The sequence below is a fragment of the Typha angustifolia genome, chromosome 9 (genome assembly GCF_048772165.1).
Source record: "Typha angustifolia cultivar Huaian chromosome 9, ASM4877216v1, whole genome shotgun sequence".
In the NCBI taxonomy this organism is placed as follows: domain Eukaryota; kingdom Viridiplantae; phylum Streptophyta; class Magnoliopsida; order Poales; family Typhaceae; genus Typha; species Typha angustifolia.
The window spans coordinates 12,506,847-12,520,569 of NC_133247.1; the positions used below are offsets into that span (position 1 = coordinate 12,506,847).

Below are 13,723 nucleotides of genomic sequence, written 5' to 3' on the forward strand. Positions count from 1 at the left end.
GTTTGAAGGAGAATATGGTTTACTTATAGAGGGGAAGGCTCACCAAGTTAGGAGAGAGAGAAAAGAATACGAAGTAATAACATAGGATAAAACTTGGTCACGTGAGGCCGTGCGATATGGGTTAAATACATTTTACTCTTTTAATTATGTTTAAAATTACTTTACTCTATTTAATTTAAAAAATCTCAAATCAATTACAACTTACGATTAAAATGATACCGTCAGATTTACTATTTAACTTAATGGGACACAACCAAATGATCAAAATACTCCGTCAATTTGTTAGGCTAATTGACGGGTTTTACCTAAATTTTTTTTTTTCCATTTGAGGGACATTATCTCCTTTCCTAGATTTTTAAAATTTGGCACAAGTCACATATGGGCGAAATTGATGGTCGGAAAGAGACCACTGGTTGGGAAGGAAAACAAAAGTATAAAAGAAAATGGATAAAACAAGAAAGACTAGTCTTATATAAGAGAAAATGACAATTTTGTACTTAAAAAATTAGAAATAGAGAGAAATAATCCTGTCAGCTGACTTTAGTACTAATTTGGCCGTACCTTATTAAGTTAACAGTATCATTTTAGTCGTAAGTACAGGAACTGATTTCAGATTTTTCAACGTATAAAAAAGTCAAATAATTTTAGGTATAAAAAAAAGAAGATAAAATATATTTAACTCTATGATATTCTAGATAACAATGGTGAAAATTGAAATTGAAATTTATAACTATTTAACAAAATTGAGTGGAAGTGCCTATTAGTATGACCAGAAGTCTCACCAAATTGAGAGAGAGAGAGAGAGAGAGAGAGAGGAAAGAACACGTTATAAGAACATAGGATAATACTTGGCCACCAGAGGCCCTGCAAATGAGTAGGATATTCTATGTAACAATGGTGGAACTATAAAGAACAATCAATACTTATATATATCTCTTTCTCTTGGACAAAGAGCTGAAGCTGAAATTTATGACTTTTTAACAAAATTGAGTGGAAGTGCTTATTAATATGACCAGAATAATTAATCGTTATTTGACTTTTAGGTGGTCTATTAATTAAAACAAGCCTTTCATTTCATAAATCAACTTCTTTTATCTCTCCACAAAATATAGGTAGATTAATTGTTTGATCAAGTAATGAATTCAACAGTTTATTGGTATGCATCAAGTCATTGAGGAAAAAAAATATATAATACATGGAAAGACTAAATGTGCAATATGTTAGAACTTAGAACACAACAGGTTACAAATTCTACTCATTGGTTGTATTTAAGATTAAGAACACTATAAAAACATTATCCAATTTGAAAGAGGATCAAAATAAAAAAGGAGGATTAATCCAAGGGCAGCATAATGCATTTTCTCTGCAATCAAATCGACGAACTTGGGCGTTCAAATTGACTGGCCAACTTTTAATTTAATTTAATTTGACTGGCCAACTTTCTACTGCATAAGGCCCTCCTTTTTTGTTTGTTTTCTATTTAAAATACAAAACAAACCTATCATTCAGTAGACTATATAACCCACCCTGCCTAACCCAATTTCCACAATATCTTGATGATCCATGTCAACTAATCACAGCAAAATTCCATTCCACTCCATTAGTAATCATACCTCTATAGACTTTGTTGCAATGTTTAAGAAAAGTGGAAACTTAAATACTAATACAACATGAATTCTTTTTAACCATCTGAACACTATTACATTAGCTTAAATATACCAAATATCATCCCAATATCTGACTTTCATCATCGGCTGTATTGACTTCAACCATTGAGCTAGAGTGATATAAACTTTATTTTATGTCTTTATGTCTCATCAAAACCTTTGTTTATGTAGATATGTTTCTTTTTCCCACATATGGGAAGGCTGGCATCCTCATTTGATATATTTGCAACTCAACTCCTCCATTTCCAAGTGTACTACACCCTAATTGATCAACCAAAGAGAGACTGAGGTAGGTAAGCTTGGTGATTAAGTAGGTACGTGACCTACTTGGCCAAGGGAAAAGCCAAAACAATCAAATATTGAGCCACAATTATCAGAAGGAATCAATGAAGACAAACAGCATCTATCAAAAAAAAAGTTAAACCACCAACTCTACAGCACTCCGTGACTTTGTGAGTGCCTGGAAAATAGCTCTTGCTCTAAAAAATATTGCCAGTTAGAGTGCTAAAAGAAATTCTGATTCATAGAGGAAAGAATTAAATTTGCTTAGTTTTAGGAGATAGTGAAGCAGTTTGGAACATATCTTACTAACTAGCATATATATATATATATATATATATATAGTTATCTAAGTGGAAGAACAAACTATGGGTCTAACATACATCAAGGTTTGCACCTAAACCTTTCATTTAGGACCCAAGTAACTCTCAGAAAATGGGAAAGGAAGAAGAAGAAGAAGAAGAAGAGAGAAAGGCTGCCGGCTGCTGCTGAGTCGAAGTCAAGTCTCACCTAAACCTACTCTGTTCTATCTACTGACAGGAAATTAGGGTACCAAATAACGATGGAAAGAAATAGATAAACAACCCCCCACTAGTAAGGTCGACTGCGTAGATATCTTTATAAAAAAGTTTTATCTGCCCTTTCAATTCAGATGGTGGATCAGAGAGTTAAATAAAAGGGAAAATGTGCATGCCATTACCTTAACTCTTTTTTTTTAAAAATAAATAAATAAATAAATTATTTTCCCAATGTCATGGAGGATTTGAGGACAAAAATATTATTTGTTTAAAATAGGGTGAATCTTCATTTATTCTACTTATATAATCCGAACTTGGAATCAAAATAAAATATGGGTTTTGTAAGTAAATAAACATTCACTTATCCCATTAAAAATGAAGCCAAAATTAGTGTTAAACTGGCTGAGATTAAAAAAACGTGATGATTTCTTCATCTCAACTTTTAGGTGGGAAAAGTTGAGATAAAGAAATTTGGTCAGTAGAGTGATTAACAGTTAACAGAGCTCTCATAAGATCATAATGGTTGCAAGGTATGTCTATCTATTTTCTTCACATTTTAAATAGGACGAATAAGAATGAATTTGGTGTCCAGCAATGCATAATACTAGTGATTAGGTACGAAATGGGAAAGCTCAACCGAAAATGTTAGGTAGAATATAGAAATATAAGAAGAAAAAGAACGTTCCTTTAAACTTTCATGGACTCCAATAAAGTGGTCCGCCAGAATTAAGTGAGATACAAAACCATGCATATGAGAACGACAGAAACTCTTTTAATCAGGTCAATTTCAACAGAGGCGATGCTGGATCTGTTTTGTTAGGTTTTATTTGTACTAATATAATTGATAAATTATATTTTAAAATATAAATTTATTTATATAATGTGTCTAGATTTTATGCATGAGCATATATACAAGTTATGACAGTTATAAAATATTTGATGAAGAATATTAAAGTGAAAGATTAATTTTGAAATTAGTATATGAAACGATTTTAGAATCATTATTGAAGTAATTAAACGGTGTTGTGATGGTTGAAGAAGTATGCAATTTTACCTAAAGATACAGGAACATGTACTCTGCATTTAACTATCAAGTTTGCTATTTGAACTACGCGTTCGAACGCACTTAGTGCAGCATTTGAACACACCCTACAACACGTTTGAACGCAAAATCAGACGTTCGCATGTATATAGAACGTGTTTTGACCATTCAAACGGACTTGGGCCACGTTCGAATGCACTCATGTAACATGCAAATTTTTGGACTTTCAAGAGTTTTGTTTTAACTTGGATTTAGCTTTATTTTATTAACCTATATAAGGGTTGAGATGCCTTAACCCTAGAGAGGTGGGTGATTGATTGCTTTTGAAAATGATTTTTTAAAGCTATAACGTTCTTTCACCAACAAGGTTCGTCTTTTTTACAATGCACAAAGCTTTCGTCTTAAGGGTCATCTAGACGAAAGATTAATCTCTCTAGACGAAAGATTAATCTCGATGGCTATTGAAATTGGAGATCAATCATGGAAAGCGATGAATCGTGGGTTCTCGTTTCTAGCGAAAGAAACAAAATTGTAGGGATCGATAAGTTGTTTTGTAAGTCAGTCTTATAACTGCTATAAATTTAATAATTGATTTTGATTCGAGTTTGGATCTGTGATTTTTTTTTCGTTAAAGTTTTTTCATGTAAAAATCTTGGTGTTCATCTTTACTTTACTTTTTGATATTTATTCCACATTTATTTAAGCAAATTGTTAATATCATTGCATAGGGTTTAAATGCATATGAGTGTCTAAGTTAATTTTTTCACAGACTTTTTAGATCGATTAGGTTTGAAAATTTGTTCATGATCGAACCCACCAATCTATTAAGCCATGCTTGGTTCAAGTCGGACTAAAATACTATAACCTGTTACCGTCTACTGGCCCATAAAATATCGAATTTGAGTTAGACATATCAAGCCGAATTTAAAAAATATTATATCTTATTAGACCAAGAGCAATTCTCTATAAAGATATTTTAGTTACTTATATATTAATAATCAATTTACTAAATATTCCATGTGAAGTTAATATAAGAATAGACATGCATAGCTGGCAAGACTAGCCTTAACGATCACCTCTTAAATTTAGATCACATGCTATTCCAAGGGCAGGAATTAGATCGTGTTTGTGACATTACATTGCATATAAAGATTGTCTCTCGTACTGGTGAGCTGCAGAAAACATTTGAATCGTAGGAACTCAAACTCGTCACATCATTGTCATAATGACAAGAAAAGATCAAAGAAATATTCTCACTGCCTGCTTCAGAGAAGTTATGCTAGATACTCGATGTTGACGCATATTTTTAACCGAGCCGTCGTAAGATTTACGTAAAAGCCACCCACTGGAAATCTGGGCATAGGTTGTTTACGTCGTAAGATTTACGTGAAGGCCACCCACTGGAAATCTGGGCATAGGTTGTTTTGTGGTTTTATGCTCTTTAATCTGCAGCAGCTTACTGTTCTGAGACAAAAAAAAAAAAAAAATATATATATATATATAGAAAGCAAATTAATCTCTTTGATGCTCCTCCAAAATATTATAAAGGTAGCTAGGCAAGAAGAGAAGTAAAAATAATTGCACTGAACATATAATTATGTTCGCATCCAACAATTGTCTTTTAAACTTGAGTTATATGGCGATATCACTTTTTGCCGCATAAAAAGACATCCAAAAGAAGCAATCTACTGAAGCAAAAATAAATAAATGATCGGTGATTAAAAAAAAATGTTGAGGTGAAGATTGGTATACCAACTTGTTATATGGAGTGATCTTTTCTGCTTCTGGAGGAATATCTTTGATCTTATATCAGCCTACATAGAAAGAAATCACTTTAGGAAGCAAGGAACATGACAATTTTCATGGATAACCAGGAACTAGCTAATGGCAATTTTTGAAGAATTATAATGCTCGCAGACAAAAATGAAGCTCTTATACTATATCACGACATTTTACCGTAAACATGCATGGAATTCCTTTATCATATGCTAAATGCCCTTCATCATATGACAAGGACTTCAAAACCCTAACAACTAAGAAGATTGCTGAACTCTAAATTCATCTTGCATTTGGAGTGTCTGCGTCAACAGAGCAGAAAGCAGAGTTGAGACTTACTTGAAACTTTATTACCTAACAATTTAGACAATTTATTGAGAGGCCAACTACTACAACTTCAAGAAATCACTAAATATTACCTGCCGAACAGGCTCAGGAATACGAAATTTGGTGCAGAGTTTCACAATCATGATGGCTGAATCAAGAGAAATACGATGGCCGACTGATATGTAAATGGGTTTTGATGAGCCAGAGCTTGCACACATTGCCTGAAACAGAAATGTTGTCGGGTAAAATAACACTATAGCATTATCTAAGGAGACTTTGATGCCACATATGACTAGCTCATTATGAGCATATACATCCAAAAAACTATCACGATTATTAATGGTTTGCATATTCTTGTATAGTGCAACTGACTGAATTTTCCAGTATGAATCCAAAAATGAAGCAGGGAGCTGAACTTTAATGTGATATCTCATACATCAATAGCTTTAAAAAATGAAGCAATGATATCTCATGCCTCAATAGCTTAAATACTACCATCAATTTATCTAGAAAATAATTAACTGAGCAGCAGATTATGCAAATTCTCCTATTTGTATAAGGATATGAGTTGTGGATCTCCAATTAAGCATATGTAAATGCCCAATAAATCAAAAGGACGCTGCTAATTTTTGTAATCGGCAAATTTGTGATAAAACAAAGTCACATATGATGTAAATGATTTAGACTCATGTGTAAAAACTGTACCACACATCTAATGGTTGACGACGCAAAGTGAAGGAAATCAAAGCTTCTAGTCTTACTGCAAGGAATCGTTCAAAGACGTTTGAACGGACTGGATTTTTTAAGACAGTTTATCGTGCGAACTTTTGAAGTCATCAAACATTTGAAATTGTTCAAAAGGTTTTTGAATGTTCCTAACCAGGAGCAAGGTGGCCGAAGTGTTTGAACCTCGTTTGAATGAGTTTCAAATGGATTTGGATTTCACCCGAAACAGGATTTGGGCAGAACTTTAATTGGCGTTTGAATGTGGCACGGATGGAGGGCACAGAACGCTCGGGCATTCAAATGGGGCCTTTGGTTATTCAAATGTATCGGTGAACTCCTTTTTGGATCTATTAAAGAAAAAAATTGTCGAGAGGATTGGTACGACTCCATGAGACTATCATACATTCCAGTGAAGACCAAAAGAGGTGTGTTGATCGTTCACGTGGGTGAAGTGTTTGCTTTGCTTCATCTTGGTGAAATTTATAGAGGTCGATTTTTAATTTCAAAAGTCACTAAGGTTATAAATCAAGCATGAGGAGTAGTATATTGAGGAGTCAAGCAAATCACTTCAGAGATAGTTTTGAGGAACAACGGATGACTTGTCAGTATGTTTATAACTGCTAACTATTATAATGTTTGGTTTAATCCCAAAGAAGGGATCCATGGTGTTTTAGCCTTAGTTGGTAAAAGATTTTTACAAAAGTTCATGTGTTTGTATGTTGCTTTTGAGTATCGTATTTACATTTACTTGACAATTTTCATTCAAAAAATATCTTCTAGATCAGTTTTTAAATTTTCAGACAATAGGTAGTGAATTGAAGGTTTAAAAAGACATTAGTTTGTGGGGTGGAAAAAAGGACAAAATAAGCCATAGAGGATTTAGTCATATTTTCTATTTTTGCATGCAACACTGACTTAGCTCAGATACTCTTACCACTCCCCATACTTTGCCGGATTGTCCAACTAATGAGAATAGTTCCTTATGACAATTTCCTCCTGCTTCAAGATATTGCCTCACTTCAGACTGAACAAGTCCATCCACATGATGCAGCTGGAAGACAAAAGTCACAAAATAGAAAATGAAAATTTAGCAATTTAGCCAATAGAAAGGAGTTTTTGACCAAACTAGCCTTTTTTCAAATTTTATTTACCGAAATGGACCACACCCTAAACTTAATTACATAATGGGTCTAATTTACTATAGCTGTTAGAAAAACGCTGAGCTTATCAACATTTTAACTTTTAGATGAATTCAGCATCTTATCTTCGAAGTAAGCGCTAATAAGATTAGCATTTTTATTAAAATAAAAATGTCGAACAGTTTTAGTGTACTAAGGGAAAAAATGATTGTATCATTTTCACAAAAAAATATTGAACAGTTAAGCGTCTTATTGTTAAAAATATTAAATTGTTCAACATCTTATTTAAAAAGGTGAAGTATTCAGTTTTAAGGTTCATAACTTTCTAAGCAATAGTCTATTTTAGACATATGATATGCCATTATGAAGATAAAAAAAAAAAGAAGAATATAATAATTTCGATCAGATCTTAATTGGACTTCAAACAAGAAAGATATAAACAAAAATATAAAGAAAAAATCTAGAGCGTCATAATTTTGTGCTTAATGTTCCAATAGATGTAGCCATTCTTCGAACAAATTGGGTTCAAAATCGCAAAAACAGGACGACAACTCCAAGTTTTAATTTAAAATTTTTTTGTCCATTTTTTTTGCTGAGAAAAACACTCAGTTGTTCAGCGATTTCTCAAAAAGTAAGATGTTAAACTCTTTAGCATTTTTATCTAAAAGTAAAATGCTAATAAATTCGGCATTTTACTTAGAAGAAAAGATGTTAAACTCATCTAAAAGTTGATCTTATCAACGTTTTAATGATAAACTACAGTAAACTGACCCGTTTTGATATTAAGTTTAGAGCATGATCTATTTTGCAAAATAAAATTAGCGAGAAGACCAGTTTGGCCAAAAATTCAATAGAAAAGAGCAATTCAGACCATCAAGAGTTACACAAGTTAGGACTGTCTATGGTCCAAGTTGTAACAAGCTCAAAATTGTTGTGAAAGTTCAACTCTATATTCCAAACCTTAGAAGCCTAAGAGTCAGATGAAAGCCCAAGACTATAAATAGGATTATCCTGTGATACATAAAAAAGCAAAGCCTTATATCACTACTGATTTTCACCTATTATGCTCAATTGTGAGCATAAAAGCAACCAACTAATGACGTAGGTCAAATGAGTAATCCTTGGGAATGTATGCAAACTAATATTTCATGCTAAACAAGCACCATGGTTAATTGTTTGATAAGCTCATATCCCATACAGTAATAGACTAATATCTATCTCTTATAAAGTACATGAAAACATTAAAAAGGTTTCCTTCTTCACATTCTATCTCACAAAGACCAGAAGAGAGAAAAAGAACTTAGACATAAATAAAAGTCCTGAGATCACCAGATTAACGAGTTAAAAGTTAAAACACATGCTCTCAATCAGAAAAATCCAAATTTGTATACCACAATAATTGGGGTAATGATTTTACTTACATTTTTCCCCACCCCAATGGTGGGAAGGTTTCCAAGAACACCAAGATGACAAGCTAAACCAAATCCTGATAGAGCACTTTAATTTAGGAGTTATCATAGATCAGATATGATGCATCAATAGTTAAAATGAGCCAACTTATTTAAAACAAAAGTCGAGTGCATTAAATCTTGGAGACATGCTCCAGCATGGATTAAGAACCAACATTAGAAGAATATATGGTGGAGTTCAATCTTTTAATTCATCCTCTTTCTTTGGCAGTATCCATCTAGAGCACTCTGGAAAGAACATGAAGAACAATTTATTAACAGTTGAAATTAGCTTGCCTTACTAGGTCACCAGAAATGTTCTTGTGCATGCAATGAAGAGGCGGTATTACAGAACGGATTTTATGAATCTGTCACCAGTTTAACTCTTTCAGAAAAAAAAATACAGATGGCAATTTTGCAGGTTTTATGTTAGGTGGGCCAACCAAAGAGGTAGTCTGGAGGTGTCTAATAGAATGAAGATTCCTATAAATAGAATTCAGTTGATGACTACAGTCATGAATTTAATACATTGAGACATAATGCCATATCTTTGGTACATAGGAAAGTACAACATATGCCCTAATACATGTAAAAGAAGTAGGAAACTGGAGCAAAGCACTATTCTAATTCATTTCTATGTAAATGTTGTATATATGATAAGGAAAGGTTCATATGGCCTATCTTTTCTACATCATTTGGCCTCTTCCGTGAAACTGCCAAGGGAGTGGATTGCAAACACATATGCAGCCAAATAAGTAGGTAGTAAACAATGTTTCTGCTCTGACAAAATAACTGCACATTTTTTCTAAAGAGAACATCCGAGGGATATAACCCTAGTCTATATTCAACATAAATTATTGATTATTCATCTGCCAAAGAGGTAGAATTAGTGAATCTATCTTCTGATTGGAAAGGTATCTGATAATCTGGCACAAACTTTGTTTGGAAAATTATGAAACAGTTCTCCAACGAGATTAAGATCTCGAAAGAACATACATGTTGCACCAATAAATTCTCAGAGAGCAATCATGAAATACACATTAGAGATACTCACCTCGTGGATGAAGTATTCCATTTCCATCGACCATCAATAACTGGCAGCATTGATACAACGACAACTTAGGTTTCTTCTTGTGTTGAAAAAGAAAAAGAAATCTAAAAGGAAAAAAAAAATCGAAGATACAAGCAAATATTAGTAACTGTGTCCAACTAACTAAGATTGTTTCACAATAATGAGAAATACTATATGCCACTACAAGAGTTATGTTGGCCAAGATAGTTGATGTAATTAAACAATTTGTAACTTTTTTTGCTGACAGAGAACTCATGAAATGGTAATTCATGTGAAAAGATAATGAGAAGATTTGGTGTGCACAACTCATTTGGAGCTCTACATCAATTACTAAGATTTCAGAAAATATCAAGTCAGAAGATGGAAACAGTTAACTGATTCAGCAAATGCTAAAATAGATTTCAGATGAAATATTAATTCAATCTTTCACATGCATGGTATATCTATTCTAACTAGTCAGCAGAAATAAGAATACATCAAGTACTGTTGTTAGATTAAGAGATATGTTCTATGGAATTCCTTTAGTCAATCTAATTAATTAGAATATTTGAAATCTTCTATAGAGTATACCTAAAAACCGGTTTACATAATTATATAATCAATCTCAAATGTGGCCAACAAAGCTTACAGCCTCAGAAAAGCTTATCATGAAAAACAGGAATCCACATTAACCATAAAGTTAATAAAACATTTAATAATGAATGTTACATGAAACATAGAATGTAATATGATTATACTCTTTTATTACATGACCATCAAATATGAGTGATATATTTGTGACAATTTCAAGAAAATAGATGTTCTGCCTGTGATGCCAGTTAGAATTGAAAATTCATGAAATAGGTTATATTATTGCAAAGGAGTTGAAAAGTTGGCATATAAGCATCTCAGAACGAGATGCATTTTAAAATCTAAACATTTGATGACTAATATCTTCACAAGCAAGTGCAACAAAAACCAGATTTTACCTGAGGGTAAAAAGGATAAGCATTACTCTTCATCTTTTCCAAGAGTCCTAAAAGAATTGGGCTCTGCAATATGAGAAATGACATACTTAGCAACACAAAACTTATTACAAGTGTCATTTACAGAAACTTCAACAAGCTCACAAGGAATTCTAAATTTTTTTTAATTTTGCATATATGTTAGTGGTTCTCCTACTTTGCTCGATCAGTGAAATTTATGTCACTATAATGACAGTAAGGCCAAATAAATCATCCCTCCAAAGATCTCATGTTGGTGGGAACCTTGTTCATTAGGGCAACCTTTTTATTTGGCTAACTCAGCAAAGACAAGGTAACAACCAATTCTTGGTCTATCATACATGGCAACACTCAAAAGTAATTCCTTTACTCCATCTTTGAACAATTTGAAGAAAATATACAATGCAAATACTTACTAGACCAGCATACTGACGAACCTAACTGAACTAGAGAAAAAAAAAAAGAACTCTCTAATCTCTATGTAGGTGGCTGAACCTATTGAGTCAGCATTCTCTCATTGTAGATAACATGTTAGATAAAAGAGAGAAATCAATAGAATATATGCATATTCTAGAATAAATAAAAAGTGGATTTTTGAACTTTGAACGTTATAATGGGAAGTGAAGGAAAAGAGTCTGCGTAGTGCGTACAAACAAAAATGGAGTTTTCGGGTGCAATTTCAAAGTGAAACAGATCTAGGTCACTAGATTCCTCAAGTCCATTTTGTTATCATGAACTATTCTGCAAATGTCAAGGATATGGTTAACCACTAATTGTGATCATCTAATGCACTTTTGACTAAAGGGACAATATAAAATTAGCAGTGACCAACAATCTTGCATGGGACACGGTTGACTAAACAAGTAGCTTCTTTTCGATTGATTCAATAACCATAAGCAGCTAGTGAGTTTCCTACATGTGAGTGCTACGTATATATGTTAAATTACATCAATACAAAACTACTGCAAATGTTTCATCATTCTGCACACATTTACTGCAGATAAAGGAGAAATCAGGTAATTTTAATAGCTTATCCAAACTGTGACATTAAAATATAAATTAATTCAGATAAAATTTGATCATGTAGCAACAATTAACCAAAAAATAAAGTAAAAACATGAATAGCCAAAAAAAGAAAATCCTTTACAAAGAAACAAGAACCAATATCTGGTACCTCTCTAAAAGCAAGAAAACCAGGAACATAAGGAACTTGCAGGCGGACAACATCAAACTCCTCATGGACAACTTCTAGAGTATCAGCATCCAAGATTACAAGAGCAGCGCAAGCTACTGAAGGGTCTTCCTTTAGAAAGCTCATGTCAACCCCACCAATAAACTTTAGCTTCTCCCTTTTGTTGCTTCCATCTGGACTGAACCCCTGTGAAGGTACCATCCATCTGAAATCATCTTCAAGAACTAGCTTCCTCTTAAGTAAATCCTGTGTTCTACAAGCCAAATAATCCACAGGAGATATAGAAAGATATAGTTAGAAACCTCTTAAATTTCTCACTTCAAAGAAACCATTGAACAATATTAGGCATACTCAATCCAGTCTTTTTTATATGACAAGAAGACTTCATCATCTTGACAAGAAGGACTATCCATGTTTTGTCTCTCGATAGTTACAGTTGTCCCAGTATTAATGAAATCTGATCGTTCAGATATGCCTGCAGAAAAGATTGGTCATCTAAGATCGATCATCTAATAACTGTTTCACAAATTTAATTGAAAAAATTTGTGCTCTCAAACAAGGTTCAAGTTGCTCATAGAGCATGATGCTATATATGAAAAAGTCCACGAAATAGACGTAACAGTATGGAACACGGAGGTACAAATCTTTGAGTGAAACATACCAGTTCTTGAGCCCATGATGCTATATACCACTAAAGACTGTGTGACCTACAGTGATGTAATCATGAATCCTTAACTTAAAACTCCATCTCATTGGAAGAAGCTTGAGTTACTCCCTTGCTACTTTAATACGCAGGTCTTAAACAAAATTTGATTTCCACACACAAACGTCAAGAAAGCGCCAAAAGAGCAAGCTCAGTAACCATTCAAAATCTAACACAAACTACAGAACCATCCCAATTTCCAAGCCCAAGAACGACATGGATCCCAAATGGAAGAAAGAGTTGACTAGGTTTATTAATTAAGAATTTCTCATACCTCTTTGGACTAAACTTAATAAAAAAGATTCGCTATTCTTCGACTTTCTCATACCTCTTCCTAGCTATTCTTCTAATACATCAGAAGGTTATCAAGAAAATAGAAGAATTCTTTATCAAATTGCTTCCAAAAGAAACAACGAGAGGGATAGATGAAAGAGGAATTGGGATTTTGGCAACTTACCTCTCGCGAAGAACACGATCGCAGCGACTAGCGGAAATTGGTTGCTGGACTTGGCCCATAGAGAGGTCGTTCTCTACCGTATTGCAAGAATTCGGCGGATACCATCGTATCGTCACCGGCGACAGATAGAGGACGCAATTGTAAATATAACGCAGCCGACTTGGCGGTATTAGCTAGAGCGTAGTAGGAGACGTCACCGACTTCTATAAGTAAACAAAAGGGAAAATTGTATTAAACACCCTACTTTCTTTTTATTAGATTTTTACGTTTTACACCTTGTATTTAATAATTGTAAATCGCAACCTATATTTTTTACCAAAATTTGCTGAACATCTTAAAGATCTAAAGGGTGTGTTATGCAAATATCTAGCAAAAGACTAGGTGCGAGTTATAA

General features: G+C 33.3%; 1 protein-coding gene across 6 annotated transcripts; it reads right to left on the reverse strand.

The window, feature by feature from the left end:
- Positions 1 to 4,585: 4,585 nt before the first annotated feature.
- LOC140767723 (uncharacterized) lies at positions 4,586 to 13,502 on the reverse strand. 6 transcript variants are annotated; one of them, XM_073107730.1, is made up of 10 exons: positions 13,330 to 13,502; positions 12,521 to 12,644; positions 12,152 to 12,422; positions 10,963 to 11,025; positions 9,977 to 10,016; positions 8,896 to 8,960; positions 7,270 to 7,386; positions 5,702 to 5,830; positions 5,263 to 5,320; positions 4,586 to 4,965 (listed from the first exon to the last, which is right to left on the reverse strand). In XM_073107730.1, exons 2-10 carry the CDS (start codon positions 12,580 to 12,582, stop codon positions 4,889 to 4,891), a joined length of 882 nt encoding a protein of 293 aa, XP_072963831.1. In that variant the 5' UTR covers positions 12,583 to 12,644; positions 13,330 to 13,502; the 3' UTR covers positions 4,586 to 4,888. The 6 variants fall into 6 exon arrangements, with proteins under 6 accessions (XP_072963831.1, XP_072963829.1, XP_072963833.1 ...); XM_073107728.1 differs by having other exon boundaries at positions 5,259 to 5,320; XM_073107732.1 differs by having other exon boundaries at positions 4,586 to 4,970; positions 13,330 to 13,500.
- Between the last annotated feature and the right edge of the window lie 221 nt (positions 13,503 to 13,723).